The 20,693-nt window shown below is 37.5% G+C and overlaps 2 protein-coding genes across 2 annotated transcripts; one reads left to right on the forward strand and one right to left on the reverse strand.

Annotated features, from left to right (window-relative positions):
* Positions 1-6,608: 6,608 nt before the first annotated feature.
* LOC120273505 lies at positions 6,609-7,334 on the reverse strand. The gene is made up of 3 exons (XM_039280141.1): positions 7,184-7,334; positions 6,994-7,112; positions 6,609-6,854 (listed from the first exon to the last, which is right to left on the reverse strand). The coding sequence occupies exons 1-3, from the start codon at positions 7,332-7,334 to the stop codon at positions 6,609-6,611; spliced, it is 516 nt and encodes a 171-aa protein (XP_039136075.1).
* Positions 7,335-18,128: 10,794 nt separating this feature from the next.
* On the forward strand, positions 18,129-19,384 carry LOC120273514 (glycine-rich cell wall structural protein 1.8-like). The gene is made up of 2 exons (XM_039280151.1): positions 18,129-19,232; positions 19,299-19,384. Exons 1-2 carry the CDS (start codon positions 18,206-18,208, stop codon positions 19,382-19,384), a joined length of 1,113 nt encoding a protein of 370 aa, XP_039136085.1. The 5' UTR covers positions 18,129-18,205.
* The last annotated feature ends 1,309 nt before the right edge of the window (positions 19,385-20,693 follow it).

Here is a 20,693-nt window from a genome sequence, read left to right on the forward strand (position 1 = left end):
TTCGAGTAGGAATTAACTCATTCTTCTCATTGGTGATCATAGTCATCCTTCCCTTTTTAGGTACTACTTGCACTGGGCTCACCCATTCATTGTCAAAAATTGAATAGATGATGCCTGCATCAAGAAGTTTGATGACTTCAGCTTTTACTAATTCCTTCATGTTTGGATTCAGTCTTCTTTGTGGTAGGGCTGACGGTTTATGGTCATCCTCCATCAAAATTTTGTGAGTGCAGAATGAAGGACTTATCCCCTTAATGTCAGCTATCTTCCAAGTAATTGCTTTTTTGTGTTTTTTCAAGACATTTACCAAATCCCTCTTTTGTTCGACTGTAAGATTTGAGGCAATGATAACTGGAAGCTGAGTTCCTTCCCCAAGGAAAGCATATTCAAGGTCCTCAGGTAACTTCTTCAATTCTAGTTTAGGTGCTTCCTCTGTTGAAGGTCTCAGATTTTTATTTATCAGCATGTCACTTTGTCCTGGCTCCTCTTCTCCTGCAGATACTGAGCTCTCATTAGAACTATCATATATGCCACACACAAGCTGCATGTTGCCCTTGGTCTTTTCCCCCTGATTTATGCTAGGTTCAGCTACTGGAATTGACTGAGATGCTTGCAGTTTATCAATGTCCAGCGCAGTCAAGTCAGTCAGGATACCAATCTCTTCTTTCAGTGGAACTATTCCAGAATTCACGAAGTCTGTGAGCATTGCCTTCCAAATATTATTTCCATCTGCTGTGACCGTACCTTCCCATGGTCTAAATCTGCAAATAGAAATATCTTGTATATGGAATAGGCGCTGCAAAGGTGGTACCCAATCATACCAGATATCAACCATAATTTGCTCACTCCCTGGTCTAGAGTCCAAACCTGCCATGGTGAAGCTTCTTCAACTTTCTTTAGTCCTCGATGTAAGGTTCTTTCAATTTCACTATCTTGTGCAACTAGGTTTGATGGATTTGCTCGTGTCCTGCACAATACCTTGTAAAGTCAAGAAAGATATAAAAAGTTAAGCTAAAAAAGAAATAAGACAAATGAAAAGAAGAAATAAAATAAAAGAAAAATGGTAAGCTCTCCCGAATGATGGATTTGCTCGTGTCCTGCACAATACCTTGCTCGTGTCCGGCCGAATGACGCTTCCTCTAACCCAATGAATGCCGAATGCTCATCCTCCATTGATGATGAAGCTCTCCCCTTGAAGTGTAAGCTCTTGATCGCCTCCAAGCCTCACGCCAAGATCTCTAAAGATGTCTTTGTTCTCATCCTTCTTCCTCCCAAGTGTTGGCTGCCCAGAAAGTCTTCCCCAAGAAATCCTCCAATTCTTCTCTTATACCCCCAAGCATACTCCCCCAATGGAGGCCGTATGAGGCATAAAATGAGGCTCAAAAACTCCAACAAAAGCCTTCCATACTGGGTTTATACTGGATCAATGAGCGGGTCCATAATGGGTCAATAAGAGGGTCATTGAGGCAGTATGAACCAAGCAAAAACCCATTCTTCTCTTATAACAGTGTCCATACTGTGTTTATGAGCTCCTCATCGAGGCAGTATGCCTTTGATCAATTCTTGGCTCGAAAATTCTCTAGGTGCTACAGTAGTTGCTACAGTGATATGTTACATTGCCACTACTACGTACTCCTACTATAGTAAATACACTACAACACCGCGACCTGGTTTTCTTCTCTTTTTCCGCCCAAATCGTATCTCCGTGTCTTCCATGGTGTTTTCATACCCTGCGAAGCAAATAATATGTGATTAAGCATAAAATGGGCATCAATCCTTATAAAAGTACATGCTAACAATAATAAATACATATACTAAAATACGTACATTTAGACACTTATCAGCCATCATATCATGCAATAACCCATGAATATTATTGCTAAATACTATTTCTTCTTCATTATTTATAATAGTAGAAGTAGCTACTTCTGTGGTTTCCCCATGAAAAATCCATCAAACATATCTTTTAAGAAAGCCATCACAAATAATGTGATCAAATGCTTCTCTTCTGGACACCCTATATATGTTCACACATTTAACACAAGGACACCAAATTTTACCATCTTCGGATAATTTGGCAAAGGCAAAATCTATGAAATTGGTGACCCCGTTTATATACTCTTCACTTGCTCTTGATGTTAGGTTTATCCACGTTTTATCCATAAATTGAAAAATTAACACTGAAATAATAACAATAGATTTGAATTAATTTTGAGAATTAAAAAAAAATAAAATAAAGAATGATTTTGTTGGCGTGATCTACATGGCAATAATATTTGTATATAATATTCATTGGCATTTCATAAGCATTAGTGTTTGCATATATTTTATAACCCGTTCTGATATCACAACAGATTGACCACCCTTGTTGTGATATCACAACGGGGGTGGTCAACTAGTTATACACCCATTGAGATGTACTGGCAAAGAGATGTCTTTTTCAAAAAATAAAAAATTGAGTAAGTTTATAACAGGCTCACAACGGCCGTGATCATACAGTGGTGATTGATAAGTGCTAAACTAATCATATTTTCTGTATCATTTACACCATATTTAGCATGAAATTGTACTTGTTTAGCACCTCATTAGTATGAAAATATTTTTTTTGTTCACAAGGACCCTTATTTCTGTTTTAGGAAGAAAGAAACGAATTCAAGGATGTTTTGAAGCAAAATGAATTAAGTTGCTTAATCCAGGCTACACCACGACTGACAACGGGCATTATGCCAACTCACAACGCCCGTTGCCTAAACTTGCCACTGCCGTGATCAAGCCTTTGCAGCATAAGCTCACAGATAGCAACATAGAAGACATAACTACCTCGCAATGGCCATTATGAAATCCATAACGGTCGTTGTGAAGACACATAACGCCCAAAGACCTTGCCAAGATGTGACTTAGAGCCAAGAAACAACTTACTCATAACGGGCATCACAACGTCCGTGGTGAAACCGTGGAGAAGCTAATTACTATAAATACCCTAGTTTTCTCTAAATTCAAGGAGACTCTTTTGCCAAAGAAGCTATGGTGGCCATATTTCTGGAGATCTGAGCAGCGAGAGATGGAGTTGCTTCCATATTCCAACAGACTCCGGTGGATTTCTCAAAAGTACATCAATGAGCATCATCACAGAAGATCGTACGTAATAGTTACCTTCAAAGATCATCATAAGAGGGGGCGTGAGTGACACACATCATCCAGACAATCTTGGGATCCTCTAATCCCAATCTTCTAAGAGCTATTTTAGAGAGTTAGTCTAGGAATACATTAAATACTTACTTATTGTTTATTTGGTCTTGTGGTTTCTTGTGCCTTGATGCTTTACTTGTTATGATCCATAAGAACCTAATTCAAGGGGAATTGTATGTCTAGGTCCCTCAGTTATTATTTATGAATCTTGATTGATTAATATAAATTATTCTAGTTATCGTAATCATTGCATGTTCTTAATTGCTTATTATTGTTGATGTAGATGAGGAAGATATGCCCCCATATTGATGACACCCATGCTATGATAAATCTATGCATGTTCTAAGAGGTTAGGCATAGCTAGGTTTGCGGATTATGGATTCATTACCCCTTAGGCTTAAGGTTTGATTAGTCTCTTCTTATGGGATTCCTGCATTAAGGCAAACATTGGAGCCTTTGGTGGAAGAGATTCCATCTTAAGTTCCTAGTGATTTAGACGTAGTCGCCATGGCTTATTGGGACAATAGGCCTTTGAATTCCCCCGGTTTGATCCTAGAACACGATTGATACTTAACAGCTATCATAATTAATAATCAAGATAACTATAGTACATAGTCCCAACTCCTTCTAAGTGTTCTTAACGACGTTTCTAATTGTATTATTTAATAGTGTTGTATAAGTAAAACTAAAGAAATAGCATAAACGATTAGGCTATTGATTAAGTGAAAGAAAGTAATAGTAGCCTCTCGCCGTTCCTTGGAAAATACGACCCTCGTGCTCACCCATGAAGTATTACTTGATGACTCGTACACTTGCGGTGCAATAGATGACCCATGCACTTGCTTAACAATGCTTCTCCCTTTGATTTCCTTCCTCTAAAACTCAAAATCTGGCCTTCTCTTGCATGGGTGAAGTAGCCTCCTCCAAGCACTCCCCAAAAAGTTCTCCAAAACTCTCAATTCCTTTTGCCCTAACGGCCCTCATAAAAAGCATCTGCCCGAGCCTTACGGGCTCTATAGAGCGCATGGATACTTGTAAGGCTCCCAGCCTTTTCAGCTTGAAAAACCATCCATGTGCTATAGTACTTACTGTAGTGATCAGTCTATAGTGATTTTGCTACAGTACTGGTGCAAAATTTTCCAATGAGCTTCACAAGCATCCGCTACTATAACAAAACCCTTAAAACACTATTTTTTATGTTGATTTCTTCCCAAATTGTGTTCTTGAGCTCCTCTTAGCTTCCTTAAAGTCTGTAACACAAATAAAAAGACTTTAACCACAAAACGGGCATCGATTCATCCAAAAGTCCATGCTAGAATACAACAAATGTATATATAAATACATACATTTAAATACTTATCAATAGCTCATGGGAAACACCCAAAAAAAGTATTCTAGATCCTAAACGAAGAAGATAAAGCTCTCTCAGCATCAATTGGATAAGGATAAGGCAAACAAGACTACTTACGGTCAGCTTACGGCTTGACTTACAACCCTAAGCCTCTTCCAGAGAACCTTATGGGCATGGTTATGCTCATAAAAAAGAATACAAAGCCAAATCAGAGGATCTTAAGGGTAAGACTTATGCCATAAGGACAATTTAGAGGAGCTTATGACCATAGCCTATGCCCATAAGAGCGGTCGCAAGGGCAGCACAGTGAAGCTTACGGTCTAGCGTTTACAGCTGTAAGTTGGACCGTAACACAAATAGAAGGTCTTAAGGATGGTACTTATGGCCATAAGTATTACTGTAAGGCTCACGACCCATTATCTCCAGCTCTTTACGGCCACGTCCTTAACCTTGTAAGTGGTAGGATATAAATAGACCTAATGATATTTTTAGGGCAATCTTTGATTCTTTTCTTGGAGGCGAGGCTAGGGAAGAAAGGAGATGAACCTCCATGGTTTAGAGGTGACTTTTGGGGGAGATTTAGATATATCATCAAGGAGAGGAAGATCATAGGCGTTAAGCTCACCTTGGCGACGTTCTAGGAAGGTTCGTTGGAGTTTTCTGGTGATCGACTTCAGGCACAATTGAGAAAGGTGGTTTTATGTTTATATTCATTCTCTTCATGTCTTGTAATTTGAATGCTTTTCCTCCATTAATGAAGGGCTAACTTCTTAGATGTTTGGGCACTGTTGAACTCTAGAGTTTTATCTTTTGATATTGGTTGTGGATCACTATGATTTACTTGTTTTTCTAATTGTAATCTTTCTAATTTGAATCTATGGACTATTTGTAATTTTGGATTGCTATTGTGATGAAAGCCCTGGTCTTCATATTTGATGTGCTTTGTGATGAGTAGAGATACCCACCTAGCATAGATGTACCATGATTAGAGGGGATTGTGAGTAACCCTAGCAATAGGGTACTTTGGAGAATTCTTCTTCCTCAATCCTCCCGAGTGAGTTAATGAGTATTTTTGTGCTCTTTGCAATCATATGGAATAGATTTTAGGAGAAATCGCATTTCTATTATGTATTTAGATTATGGGTAATCTCTTTGTAAGGAGGATTACCTAATTAAGAAATTCTTATTGATTCACATCGTGATTTCACTAAATGTTAATGTTATTATGTGGTGACTGTATCAACACTGCACCGATTTAGTTACTCTTCATCATTGAAAGAGGGGTTTAGTATGATTTAGGAAATCTCTTGGTTTGAATAGGATTGAATGTTTAGGCAACCTTTGTCTCTCACTTAACAAAACTCTAGAGGAATGCTATGCCTGGACATTATTTCTTCTCCTGACTTGTCCTCCTTATTTTTGTATTCTTTACTTCTATTTTTTGTTTCTTTTGTTCACACATATCACTATTTTTGTTTATGCTAATTTTTGGAACTAGGGTTATTGCTAATAATCGCATTCTTCCTTGTGGACTAACATCCCACTTTTTAGCACTTCATTACACGATTGGCACATACTCTTGCATCCCTATCAATGTGCATTCTTAAAAGGACTTTTTCAATGTCAAATTATTAAAATGGGCATTCATTAGGTTATTATAATATCTCAACTATTATGCATTGAAAACGTACTAATTACTATTGATAATGATAATAACAACAACACTAATGATGATGATGATAATAATATTAATAGTAATAATATAGTATTACTATGATATTTCCATTAGTGCCAAAAAAGCCTTCCTATCATATTTTCTTACAAATAAAATTACCATGACAAAGTAATGTGGACTTCCTCGTTTAATCCTAGGCACTGTGTCCAATAAATCCACACATTTGGTCATACTGCAACGATCATCATTCTCAACTCTTACATTACTTGTACGGGACATATTATCCATTCCAGAGATTAGTCAGTTAAATGACTACTGTGGTTTCTCATTTGCAGTTTTTTTCCTTTCTCTAGGTGATGTTTTTTGTTTCATTTTATCTTGTGTTATACTAGTTTATTCCCTTATAACATCATTATATTGTTGACAACTGTCACCATCATCATCAAAGTTATCTATCTCTATGTCTATTTCATTCATCCGAGCATAAGCATTTTTTTTAGAAACTTCATTCTCAGTTGACGGGTCAGCATATGGTACCAATGCCATGTAGCCTATCGCCACTATATCTTTGAAGCATATCTCCATCATGTCCAAGAACTTTGAACCCTCATTTCTACATTTCAAATATTCTAGGTTTTCCTATTTCAATTAAGTCAATAAAAGAAGCCAATGTGTTATTTATTTTTCAAAATAAATAAATGAATACATTATTATATAAAAAGTTCTTCGTCTTTCTTGTCCATTTCTTTACCACCAATCATCACTTGACAAAAACTACCCTCTTAACAGGGTCCCAACCAAGCCATGTCAGGTGCTCCGCTAACTTTGTCCATATAGCAAACTCTTTCTTAAGTGAGTCCCATTTGTTTTTTAGTTGCTTGTAGTTGTAACTCACCCCTGTTCTCACAACAAATTTTGACACAACATTTTTCCAACCTTCTTTTGTAAAAGTGTGTGTGGCCTACTACCAATCTGGACCTCCTGGACACATATTTTTAAGAAGAATTCAGTATTTGTGTCATCTGATCTAGCTTTAGGAGTTTTTTCACTTGCAACCACATTCACATCACCCACATTTGCCCCTTGTATAACTCTTTTGGGTGGTAATTTTGAAGCCATGTTCAAAAATATTTATGATCTTGAGACCTTAATAAAAAAATAACATAATGAAATCAACCTCTTTCAATAAATAAAAATAATGGTGCAAAACAATCTCTCCCTGGAAAAAAAAAACAATACTAATCCTAAAATGGTTTGTGTCTTAATTCATGTTTTAAAACACAAGATAGTATAGTAAGAATAAAGTAGTTTCAATTATGAGAAAGTAACAACCAATAGGTAACAAACAGAATGGGAATAATCTCATATTAGCATCAAATCTTCTTATGTCTTTATCAGGCTTTGGGCATTCAGTCAAACCGTATAGTTTTCACATAAGTAGAATTAAGTAAGATAAAACAAAAGCAATTAACTAGATGTTTTGATGTTTTAAAAAGTTGAGAGTATCCTGATCCTTTGCAATTGGTCAAATTCAAGGCCAACACATGCTAACATAATAACTCTTCTAGAGCAAAAGTTTGAAAAAAATAAGGGTGTTCAAGATTGCGTCATTTTACAATATAATTCAAGATTTTGCCAAAGATGTACACACAATCATTATCCAAAAGTCAAGTCCATATATTATTATCCAAAAGCAAGGCCATTATAAGCTCCTGTTGTCTGCACTTACCACTGTCGTGATCAAGTCGTGGCAATATGAGCTCACTGGTAGCAATATAGAAGCCACAACGGTCTCGTAATGGTTGTTGTCAAGACACCTAACACCTAAAGACTGTGCAAGGACGTGACTTGGAGCCCAAGTAACAACTTACTCACAACGGGCATCACAACGCCCATGGTGAGTCCATGGCGGAGCTATTACTATAAATACCCTAGTTTTCTCTAAATTTGAGAAGACTCTTTTACCGAAGGAGCTAGGACGGCCGGATTTCCGGAGATCTGAGTGGCGAGAGACAGAGTTTCTTCCATATTCCAATAGATTCTAACATATTTTCAAGAGTACATCAATGAGCATCATTGGAGAAGATCACGCATGACAGACATCTTCAGTGATCATCATCAGAGGGATGTGAGTGACACACATTATTCGAACAATCTTGGGATCCTCTAAACCCAATCTTTGGAGAACTATTGGAGCGAGTTAGTCTAGGAATACATTAAACACTTATTTATTCTTTATTTGGTCTAGTGGTTTTCTTGTGCTTTGATGCTTGCTTTGTTATGATCCATAAGAACCTAATTCGAGGGGAATTGTACGTCTAGACCCTCGGTTATTATTTATGAATCTTGATTGGTTAATATAAATTGTTCTAGTTTTAATAATCATTGCATGTTCCTAATTGTTATTATTATTGATGTGGATGAGGAGGATATGCCCCCATATTGATGGTGCTCATGCCATGATAGATCTATGCATGCTCTAAGAGGTTAGGCATAACTAGGTTTCTGGATTAGGGATTTATTACCCCATGGGATTACTGCACTTAAGGCAAACATAGGAGGCTGGGGAGGAAGAGATCTTATCTTATTGTCTGAGTGATTTAGACCTAGTCGCCATGGCTTATTGGGACTAGAGGGCCTTTGAATTCCCCCGGTTCGATCCTAGAATACGATTGACACTTAATGCCTATCATAATTAATAATCAAGATAACTATAGTACATATTCCCAACTCCTTCTAAGTGTGCTTAATGACATCTCTAATTGTATTGTTTAATAGTGTTGTACAAGTAAACTAAAGAAAGATCGTAAACGATTAGGCTATTGATTAAGTCAAAAGGAAGTAATAGGAGATTCTCGCCATTCCTGGGGAAACACAACCCTCTTGCTCACCCACGAGGTATTACTTGACAACCCGTACACTTATGGTATAACGGACCAATTGTAATATTAAGTGCATACTTACATGCTTATATATTTGCATAATTTACACATCCATAACATGTCCGTCAAGTAACACCTTCTCAAAAAGCATAGTTATATGATTCTTTTCTTCATGATTCTTTGATCAACTTGTTTCTTTAGTTAATTCTTATGGTTGCTTTAATATTGGATCTCAGGAGTATAATAGTATATCCAAAAAATAAAAAATAAAAAAATCTGTGATATCTGAGCTTATTGGAACTTAGCCCATATATAAATGACATGCTTGTGAACCCTTTAAAACAATTATTGCACAAGACTGAATTAGGTATCTTCTTTTGTGGCTAGTCTCAAGTGGTTGTTATTACTTTTATCTTTATTATTATTATTTCGATCTGTTAGTTCTGGAGGGGTAGATGTGCAATAATTTTTCACTCAACCTTACAAGTAATTTACTCACATATAATCAATAATGCAAGAGAAAAGAGACACATAAATTGGTTACCCAGTTTGGCACAACCTTGCCTACATCTAGGGGTTGAGCCCGGAGAAAACAATCCACTAAAAGAGGAAAAGAAGAAAGAGTTACAACACACACACACTCTCTCTCTCTCTCTCTCACACACACACACAACAAAGAATAACCCTCTCTAGATTGTCCAACCCCCACTTTCCTCAATCCACTAAAAGAGTGATTCTTTCAACTTGATGCACTTTTCAATGATAGCCTTTCTAGTAGATTTTCTCCATATGGTTTATTAGGAAAAATATGATAAGTGCTTGTGTGATAAGAATGCGAAGTGTTCTTTCCTTATAATGAGCATTACTTTTATCATGTTTTAGGGCTAATATGTGTGCATTTATGTTACTTTCATGCATATAGGGTTGTGAAGCCGAATGTTAGAGAAAGAAGCCAATGTAAATCGTGAATGCACCATTTGGAGGAAATCATGAGAAGGATCAAATGCAAAGACATAAGTCGGGCTCTAGATTCGAGAATGTGTGCCAACCTCTGTGTATTCAAGTTAGCACAATGATTTGGAGGGGCACAAAGGCAGTCACATTCAAGTATCCTGGCTTGTCCATTAATAGCAAGATCTTCACCGATGAAGCCGTTGTTGAAAAAGCAAAGCAACCTATGATGTAAATGTGTGCCCGTTTACATTACCTCGATGAAAACATGGATTTGGGATGTGGAGCAGGTACCGTTCACAGCCGGCCAAAAAAGAGAATTCCAGAGAATCCACACGGGCATGTGGATATTATACACTCCCGTGTGGAAATTCTACACGGGCCGTGTGGAGAATCCACAGGGGCGTGTGGATGCCTGATTCTAGCCCTATTTAAGGCCGATTTCAGCCCAAATTTCAACATCTTTTCTCCATCTTTTTCCCAACTTGAGAGAGGGTGGCGGCTAAGGTTTGGAGAGGTATTTTCTAGGGATTGGGAGAGGTTCTACGGCTCTAACATCATGCTCCATTTGGAAGAAGGTTAGTGGGAGAGCTTTCGTCGGCATTGATCTGGCGAGGTGTATCCTAGGCCGGACAAAGGGACCCTTGGATGAGTAAAGGCTTCTCCACAAGACCATCATCACGACTACCGAGGGTGTTTTCTATGGATTACTTATTTTTACATTCGATTTCATTGATTGTAACTAGCTCCATGGAGAGCTAAACCCCCTAGTGGGTACTTGGATTTGTGAACACTATGATGTATTTGTTTCATTAAACCTTGTTATATTTCTTTCATTAATTGATGTGTTAATTGAGTTCCAATCTTGTATGCTTGATTGTTTGAATACTGCCTGAGAGTGACACTAGGGTTGAGAGTTCTTTTTGGCAACCCTTGTGAGTGAGTGACACACCACGAGAATTAGACAAAGCTAGATTGGAGAATGTTGAGAGGGTGAGTCGAGAGGTAGTGGAGCGTCCCCTTTTCCCTCCGGTGTGATTCATCCTACCTCCATTTTCTCAAGTTCTTTGCGGTTATAGTAGAGTGAATGGGCTAAGGGATGACTTTCCACTGGGGCTTAGTTGCAGAGGCAACGGAGTGAAGTGTTGGAGTGATTTTAGCACCTAGGGCTTAATTGTGACTAGGGACATTTCACCTGGACCAAAGGGTTAGGTCTACATCTTAGAAGAGGATTTATCACTTAGAATCCCTAAAACTCATTGTGATTCTATACGAGTGCGAGGTTGAGAGATTGTTCAATTTCTCCTCCGGGACATGTATAGAGTTAGGCATGGTTGACCTTAGATTTGGGATCATGTATTGAAGGATCTCCACGACTCATTAATGTATTAGTTAGAAAGCATATTAGAGGGTTTTTGCACCTGAAATGATTGTCCTAGGCGGAACAATATCCGGGTACCCAATTTATATCGATTGCCTTACCTCCCCTTTACTTGTCCCTTCTCTCTTGTCTCTTTTACTTTTGTTTACATTACATCTTGTTACACAACTATTATTCACTTTTCTCTTAGTTAAGAAACAATACAAGTATTTTTATTCCCTACTCCCTGTGGATACGATACCCACTCATCTGGGATTTAATACTTCGACAAACTCATGCACTTGCGGGACATACACAAGGGGCGTTGTCAAAATCCTTCAATCATAAGCTCCTACCATGATCTTCGAGTCTTCATATGTTCATCATCACACGCCTAGTCATTTGCTATGTCAGAGTTCTTACCACATCAGCTCCTTGCTTGTCAAATAACGCCAACTTAGGCTTCCAACTTTAACACAATCTAATGGCCATAAGATGGGAGGATAACACTTTATGAATGTATTTACAAGATGAAATTTTGAAGTTTTCCCTAACAATCGTATGGAATAAGGGTTTCCTTATTTAGGTTAATATTAGCAGGAATAGCATGCCCTTGAAGATCATATCACCAAATAGTGTATTTCATATTATTTTATTTAATGAAGAACAGTGTCCTCTTATGATCTCATTTTTCTAAATGTAGTTCTCCAAAAAAAATTAACTCATCCATTCACACTCATTAGCATTGTTGTGAAAATAACATATGTTGTTGGTAGGTTCCATTAACTGATTTGCTGACTGAATGGTATATCTCATGTTATTTTGTTTGATGAAGGACATGGCCCTACGATGATCTTATTTATTTGAACATAATTTTACAAAAAAATTCTAAAATGTCAAACACTAATTTAAAACAGAACACTGATTTACTAGAAAAAAAATAACATCATAAGAAATCAAAAAGAACACTAATTTACTAGAAAAAAAAACAAATAACATCATAAGAAATTAAATCAAAACAAAACACATCCTCTGAAAAGAAAACAAAAAATATATAAAAAACAAAACAAAAATATCATTTCATGATAAAGAACCCAAATCAAAACCAACAATTATTACACGATGAAATCAAGGGAAAGTTTGATTGTGCCCAAAAAGAACTAGATCCAAGACCAAAACCAACATTAACAAGATGATGAAGAGCCCAAATTAAAACTAACACCATCACAAAACAATAACAATATCCACAACAACAATAACAACAACAACATCAGCTGTAGAAGAGTCAATTATGAGCAAAAATTATAGAACAAGAAAACCTACCTGAACCTGAAGATCAACGAGAATGCAAGATGCTTGTGTTGTGATAAGGATATAAGTGTATGTGCCAATTGCGTAATAAAGTGTTGGTAAATACAGAGTGTTGGTCCACAAGGAAGAAAGTGAGTACTAGTAATAACTTTAGATCCAAAAAATATCCTGAAAAGTAAATTTTTTGTGTGTGAACAAGAGCAAAAGAAAACAAGAATATACTGGAAATAGTAGGAGGAGAATCAAGGAAGAAAGCGATGTCCGGGCATAGCATCCCTCTAGGATTATTGAGTACAAGGTAATGGTTATCGAAGCATGCAATCCTATTTAAACTGAGAGGTTTCCAGAATTATACTAAAACCTGATTTCTCAAGCTAAGAGTAATTGAATAGGTGCAAAGCTGATACAGACATCCACACAATCGCATTAACACTCTTGAGCTAATGTTAATCTCTTAAGTAGATAATCTCCCCCAAAAGGAGAGAGAGATTACCCCTAATCCAAATATAGAGCAGAAATGTGATTTCTCTTATAATCCACTCCACATGATTGCAAAGTACGTGAGGATTGCCAACAACTCACTCGGGAGAATTGAGGGAGATGGGGTCTCCAAAGTACCCAATACCCAAGCTTACTCACAATTCCCTCTAATCATTGCATGTCTATGTTAGGTGGGTATTTCTACTCTTCACATAGCACATCAAATATGATAGCTAGAGCTTTCACCTCATTAGCAACTAAGCATTCAAACACGCAATTAGATTCAAATAGATATGATTGCAAATAAGAAATCAATTAAAACATCAAAGATCCAACGCCAAAGTCAAAGAAATAAACCCTAGAGTTTAACTATGTCCAAACATCTACAAATTAGCCCTCCATTAATGGAGGACAAGAATTTAAGATACAAAGAATAGAGGAGGACATAAGATCCATGAAAACCCACTTTTCAATACCTAGGATATAGAGTCACCGAAGAAACTTCCACGCACGCCATCAAGATAAGCTTGACGGCTACAATCTTCAATCCCCTTGAATGTAGGACCAAATCCCTCTCCAAATCGCCCTTAGAGTGCTGGAGATTCGACCCTTTTCTTCCTTAACATCGCCTCCAAGAGTCACCTAAAAAAATAAAAAGATAGAATGTAGAATACCGTAGAAATCCTCATAAGTTCTATTTATACCCGACTGCTTACGGGTTTCTTACAGGCGTAAGGACTAGGCCATAAGGGAGTTGGAGAAGATTGTCACAAGCCTTACAGGAACGCTTACGGTCATAAGCCCCATCTGTAATGTTTTCTGATTTTGTTACGGTCCAGCTTATTGTCATAAATGCTGGACCGTAAGCTTCACTGTTCTGCTTCTTGCGACTACCCTTACGAGCATCTACTGCAGTCGTAAGCTCCTCTGGATGGTCCTTACGGGCATCCTTACGAGAGTAAGCCTTACCCGTAAGGTCCTTGGAATTGGCTCTGAATCCCCTTTATGGGCATAAGCATGCCGCAAAGTCTTAAGTCTATGGTCGTAAATACGATCGTAAGCTACCCGTAAGCCACCTAGTTTGCCTTGTCCTTGTTCTAATGTCGACGAGAGAGCTCCAACTTCATCGTTTTAGATCTAAAAATTCTCCTTTTCGCTCTCCCTCATCTTTAAGCATTGCCCTAAGTCTGTTAATACAAAACACATAATATTTAGTATTGAATTTTGTATTATGGTTCTAATACATACCAATTGAGTGTACAAATTGATATGAAATATATGAACATTGTATACTCATCATGTTGTCCTTTCCTTTTCTTTCTTCCTTTCTCTATCTTTTTTCTGCCTGGATGAAATGGGGTGGAGACAAGAGGTTGGAGAAGAACTTGGAGAAAACTGTTAGGGCTGGAGGGCAGTCAATTTTTTTATTTCTTGAGGATAATTTGGTAATTTTGTAACACCCAAAAGTGCTTTTGAGATGTGTTTTTTTAGAAGCATCACATTTGCAATTTATGAAAAGAAGCAAAATTTTGGCTTTTTATCAACTTATGTGACAAGGTCCCCTTGCGTATATCCCGCAAGTGCACGGGTTTGTCAAAGTAATAATCCCAGATGAGCGGGTATCGAATCCACAGGGAGTAGGGAATAAAAACACTTAATCCGCTTCTTAGTTATGTGAAAGATCAATAGTGATAAATGTGACAATGATTCAATTCTCAAAAGTAAAATCAACAAGTAAGAGAGCACGAGTAAAGGAGAAGATAAGGCAATCGATAAAGATGGGGTACTCGGATAATGCTCCTCCTAGGACGATCGCTTCAAGTGCAAAAACCCTCTATTATGCTTCCTAATCAATGCAATAGTGAGTCGTGAAAATCTTTCATTACATAGTCCCAAATCTAAGGTCAACTATGCCTAACTCTATACATGTCCCGGAGGAGAAATCGAACAATCTCAACACCTCGCACTCGCATTGAGTTGCAATGAGCTCTAGGGATTCCAAGTGATAAATCTTTTCCTAATTATAGACCTAACCCTTTGGTCCAGGTGGAAGGTCCCTAACCACGATTAAGCCCTAAATACAAAGATCACCTCAACGCTTCACTCCATTGCACTCGCAACTAAACCCTAGCGGAGGGTCATCCTTAGACCATTCACTCTATTATGGCCGTAAAGAACTCGAGGAACAGAGGTAGAATCTATCACGTCGGAGGGGAAAAGGGACGCTCCTGTACCTCTCGACTCACCCTCTCAACCCTCTCCAACCTAGCTTTGTCTAACACTCATGGTGTGTCACTCACTTACAAGGTTTATCAACAAGAACTCTCAACCCTAGTGTCACTCTAGGGGAAATGTTCATACAATCAAGCATTCAAGATTGGAACTCACAATAAGCATCAATTAATTGAAAGCATAATAAAGAGATTCAATGAAACGAATACATCCTAGGGTCCACAAATACCCAAGTACCCACTAGGGGTTTAGCTCTCCATGGAGCTAAATACAATCAAAGAAATAGAATGTAAAAGCAATGAATCCATAGAAAAACCCCCTTGATGGTCGTGTCGATGGTCTTGTGGAGAGTCCTCTACTCGTCGCAAGGGATCCTTTGTCCGGCCAAGGATACACCTCGCCGGATCTCTGAATTCCTGTTTTCTCGGCCGGCTGTGAACAGTGCTCTGCTATAGTACTCTGCTACATTATCCGGCCTGAATAGTTTCCCGAATCCATAGTTTCATCGGGGTAACGCAAACGGGAACACGTTCACGTCGTAAGTCACTTGCTTCTTCAATGATAGACAAGTTGGTGGAGCTCTTGTTCTATGTGCATAAGTCGGAATGCTCGAGTGTGACTGCCTTTGTGCCCCTCCAAATGGATGTGCCAACTCGAATACGAGGAGGTTGGCACACACTCTAGCATCTCACACCCGACCTATGTCTTCGCGTTTGAACCTTAGCAAGATTTCCTCCAAAATCGGTGCATTATGATCCACATTGGTTTCTTTCCTTCATACTCGGTCTCACAACCCTACCTGCACGAAAGTAACATAAAAACACATATTAGTGTAAAAACCCAAAAAAAGTAATCATCAACATAAGAAAAAAATACTTAGCATTCATATCACACAAGCACTTATCATTCTGCTTTTGCAGAAAAATGAAATCTATACATGTTTTCCTATATGTATAAATATTTAATTTATGAAAAAAATACTTTGAGGCTTCCCAGAAGCCATTCCAAACAAGCTATAGGTGAATGGCTACATCTATGTTATAATATTCTTTTTCTTTTTAATGATAATTTTTTTTTATTTTTTTTTTAAATTACAAATGTTAATACACCTACAAAAGAGCCAAAAAGGACAATGGTGGAATTATTGCTATGGTATCTATGGACAATACACCTTATGCAAATGTAGGGCAACACAACTCCAGCTGTTTATTTATTTTACTTAAGCCATTTTTCTTTTCTTTTAATTATTGTCGGTCGTTAATGAGCTTGATGATTTTGTTTCTCATATGAAGAATGTCCATGTTAATGAATATATATGTTATTTTTTTCCCAATAAAAAAAAAAGAAAAAGTCCATCTTGATTATTACAAAGATAAAATAAAATAAAATTCCACAGTTAAATTGTGGTGTGCGTGGGCGGCTATGAAAAGCTGCAATCCATGACTTGGACTAACTTGAAAAAATTTTCAAACATGACCTCTATTTGTGTATTAGAAATTGCCTCCAGCTGTAAATTGAATGATAAATAAGTAAAATATAATAATAAATAAATAAAAAGTAACTTTTGTTAAACATTACTTAAGATTTCACAGGCAAATGGTATTGGCTCAGTGCAAAAGACGAGTGTCAAATTTTCAAATGTTTTTAAATTTGAGTTTCGCTGAATACAATAGTAATAATGGGTCATAAGTTATGAGCTTGAACAATAGTAATAATGGGTCATCAGTTATAACTTGAACGTATAATCGATATTATTTAGTTTGTCAGATAAGAACAGACAAATTGCATAATTGATACCTACTATATACACACTCCTAATAAAAAAATTGAGTGGGGGCATGAAACATAAATTATAACCCTGAGTGAATTGAAAAACGCACATGGTATTTTTTCTTCCAAACCTGAAGTTATACAGTAAGGAACAATAATTGTATATATAAAATTATAACCCTGAGTGAATTGAAAATGTATGATACTATGTTTTTGATAAGGCTAATATCATAATTTTATATATAAAAAGAGAAAAATAAAGATGTTTATTCGGGGTAGTAGTGAATAAAGATGTGTTTTTTTAAGCTACTCCCTCAAATTTATCTAATAATTAAATTATTATCGTTAATATTTTCAAAACATAATTATATCTCTATCGTTATATATATATATATATATATACATATATAAGGACCAGTTTAGGGACAATCCTAGATTTTAAATATTAGCGGTTAGATTCTAATTCAATGACTATGATCCATTCATAAACAGTTTCAAAAAGTATTATACAGTAATCATATATAGTATTCATACAATATTTATATGAACAATAGCCGTTGGATAATGATTCAACACCTATAATAGATACTCTTAGTGGACCGTCATTTACGTAGATACACAGATGACTTAAATCATATATATATATATATATATATTTGGATAAAATAAAAAATATATCATTTTATAAAAAATTTATTTTCATGCATATTCTAAATAGAACAATATTTACTGACGAACCTTTCAATCAGTCAACAATCGATCAACAAAAAAACAACTTCAACCTATATTTTCAAACCTTTTAATCTTTACTCATTTGTCCTCACCATATTCTTAAATCTTATCGGAAAATGACCACTTCTGTTACATTGATATCAAACAGTGAGTAAGCCAAAATCTCATGAAAAAAAAACCCCCTATAAATACCCTTCCATCCATTCGACAACTCCACACCCTTGCGTCTACTTCTATTGTTACTACTACTACTACGTACCACCGCAGCCACAATGGCTAAGAACAAGAAGCTTTTGATTCTTGGCTTCATAGTTCTCCTAGCCATAGGTCTGTCATCTGCGGCGAGAACTTTGAGCGAGACGTCCATTGGAGTTAAACAAAGTGGTGGTTGTTCCTGTGGAGGTGGTGTCGGTGGTTCTGGAGAAGGAGGAGGTGGTGGTGGTGGTTCCGGTGGAGGAGGTGGAGGTGGTTCTGGTGGAGGACAAGGTGGTGGAAGTGGGTTTGGTTCTGGTTCTGGTTCTGGTTCTGGTTCTGGTTCTGGCCAAGGTGGTGGAGGGGGACAAGGAGGAGGTGGCGGTGGTGGTTCCGGTGGAGGAGGTGGTGGTGGTTCTGGTGGAGGACAAGGTGGTGGAATTGGGTTTGGTTCTGGTTCTGGTTCTGGCCAAGGTGGTGGAGCGGGACGAGGAGGAGGTGGCGGTGGTGGTTCCGGTGGCGGAGGTGGTAGTGGTTCTGGTGGAGGACAAGGTGGTGGAAGTGGGTCTGGTTCTGGTTCTGGTTCTGGCCAAGGTGGTGGAGGGGGACAAGGTGGAGGTGGTGGTGGTGGCTCTGGTGGCGGAGCTGGTGGTGGTTCCGGTGGAGGACAAGGTGGTGGAAGTGGGTTTGGGTCTGGTTCTGGTCAAGGTGGTGGAGGAGGACGAGGAGGAGGTGGCGGTGGTGGCTCCGGTGGAGGAAGTGGTGGTGGTGGTGGTTCTGGTGGAGGACAAGGTGGTGGAAGTGGATCTGGGTCTGGGTCTGGTTCTGGTCAAGGTGGTGGAGGAGGACAAGGAAGAGGTGGTGGTGGTGGTTCCGGTGGAGGAAGTGGTGGTGGTGGTGGTTCTGGTGGAGGACAAGGTGGTGGAAATGGATCTGGATCTGGGTCTGGGTCTGGGTCTGGTTCTGGTTCTGGTCAAGGTGGTGGAGGGGGACAAGGAGGAGGTGGTGGTGGTGGTTCTGGTGGAGGACAAGGTGGTGGAAGTGGATCCGGGTCTGGTTCTGGTCAAGGTGGTGGAGGAGGACAAGGAGGTGGTGGTGGTGGTTCCGGTGAAGGAGGTGGTGGTGGAATTGGAATTGGAATTGGAGTTGGAATTGGGTCTGGTTCTGGCCAAGGTGGTGGAGGAGATGGCGGTGGAATTAGTGTTGGGCTTGTTTCGAGATCCGGATATGGGAGTGGCGGTGGAGGTGGACATCCTTAGAGGAAAGATGAGTAGGTCCACGGATAATAAAAACTAAGCACTGGGATGTATACGTCCATGGAAGTTAAGTTGAGTAAGCAGTGCATGGTTAAGGGATATTATTATTAGAGTGGCGTCATGTAGTATGAGAAAATAAAACTACTACGTTTATGCTTGCTATGTATAGAGTTTTACTTTTTGTTGCTTTCTTTTTTCTTTTTTTTTCTTTTCCTTCGTTGTATGCTGCAGTACAAGCGCTTGACTTGAGATGCATATTGGACTCAAGCGCATGAATGATGTAAACTTTCTTGCGGAAATGAATGAAAGAAATAATTGGATTTCAAAACAATTGCACTATGATTAAATACAAAGTTATGCCTTGGTTACTTCTCTGGAATAATGTTAAAAAACTAACAACAATAATGATTTTAGACTTTTTTTTTTCTTAGTTCTATTTTTATAAATTATATTTTTTAATATTAAAAATTATGTTATTAATGTTTAATCATACAATCGCTTGACCCGATAACTAGTGTCATAAAAAATAAGCACATAAAAGATTTTTTATGCTTGATTATATATATATTAATATGAGCATTAAAAACTGTTGGTGTATGTTTATTTTATGCAAGAAGTTATGTAGTGGATTTTATTTGATTTTGTTTATGTAAGTGGACTATTATTTTATTATGACTCCCTCCGCTGCTTTTTGTCACCTCTATCTAATTTATACCAATTTTTAAAAAAAATGACTGAAGTTAGTTAATAATTTATATTTTATAAAAAATTTCATTTCTTTTCAAAACTATCTATATTTGAAACTCCACTAAGTGGAGTATATTATTTAATACTTAGTTGATTATAATTAATTGAAAATTATACAAGTATATTATATTTAAAGGTAAATTTGGAAAAATTATTTAATACTGTACAAAATTTCTAATATAACAAGTAAAAAAGAAACAGAAAATAGTTCCACAACATGACAACCTCAACGCAGTGGCGATGAGGTTGGGTGGAGCGGGACATGACCCAAAGATGAAGAGGGATGAGAAGAATCAGAGCATTTGTTCGTGTAAAGAGTTTTGACAGCCTCTTCACCATGATATAGCGTTAGTCATGAAAGAAATAATCATCTTTTCTATTTATATGTTTTAGTTGTTACATTCCGTGATTATAAGTTCTTCATTGTCGAGAGGGCCTTGGTTAAAGATACAACTATATATTATGAGCTTTTAGCATGGATACTTAAATATAAATTTGGCAAAGGTAATATTAATATATATAGTTTTCCAATTTTTTCTGAAACTGAATGCAGCAAAAACCTCTC

Source organism: Dioscorea cayenensis, chromosome 2 (assembly GCF_009730915.1).
Source record: "Dioscorea cayenensis subsp. rotundata cultivar TDr96_F1 chromosome 2, TDr96_F1_v2_PseudoChromosome.rev07_lg8_w22 25.fasta, whole genome shotgun sequence".
Lineage (NCBI taxonomy): Eukaryota > Viridiplantae > Streptophyta > Magnoliopsida > Dioscoreales > Dioscoreaceae > Dioscorea > Dioscorea cayenensis.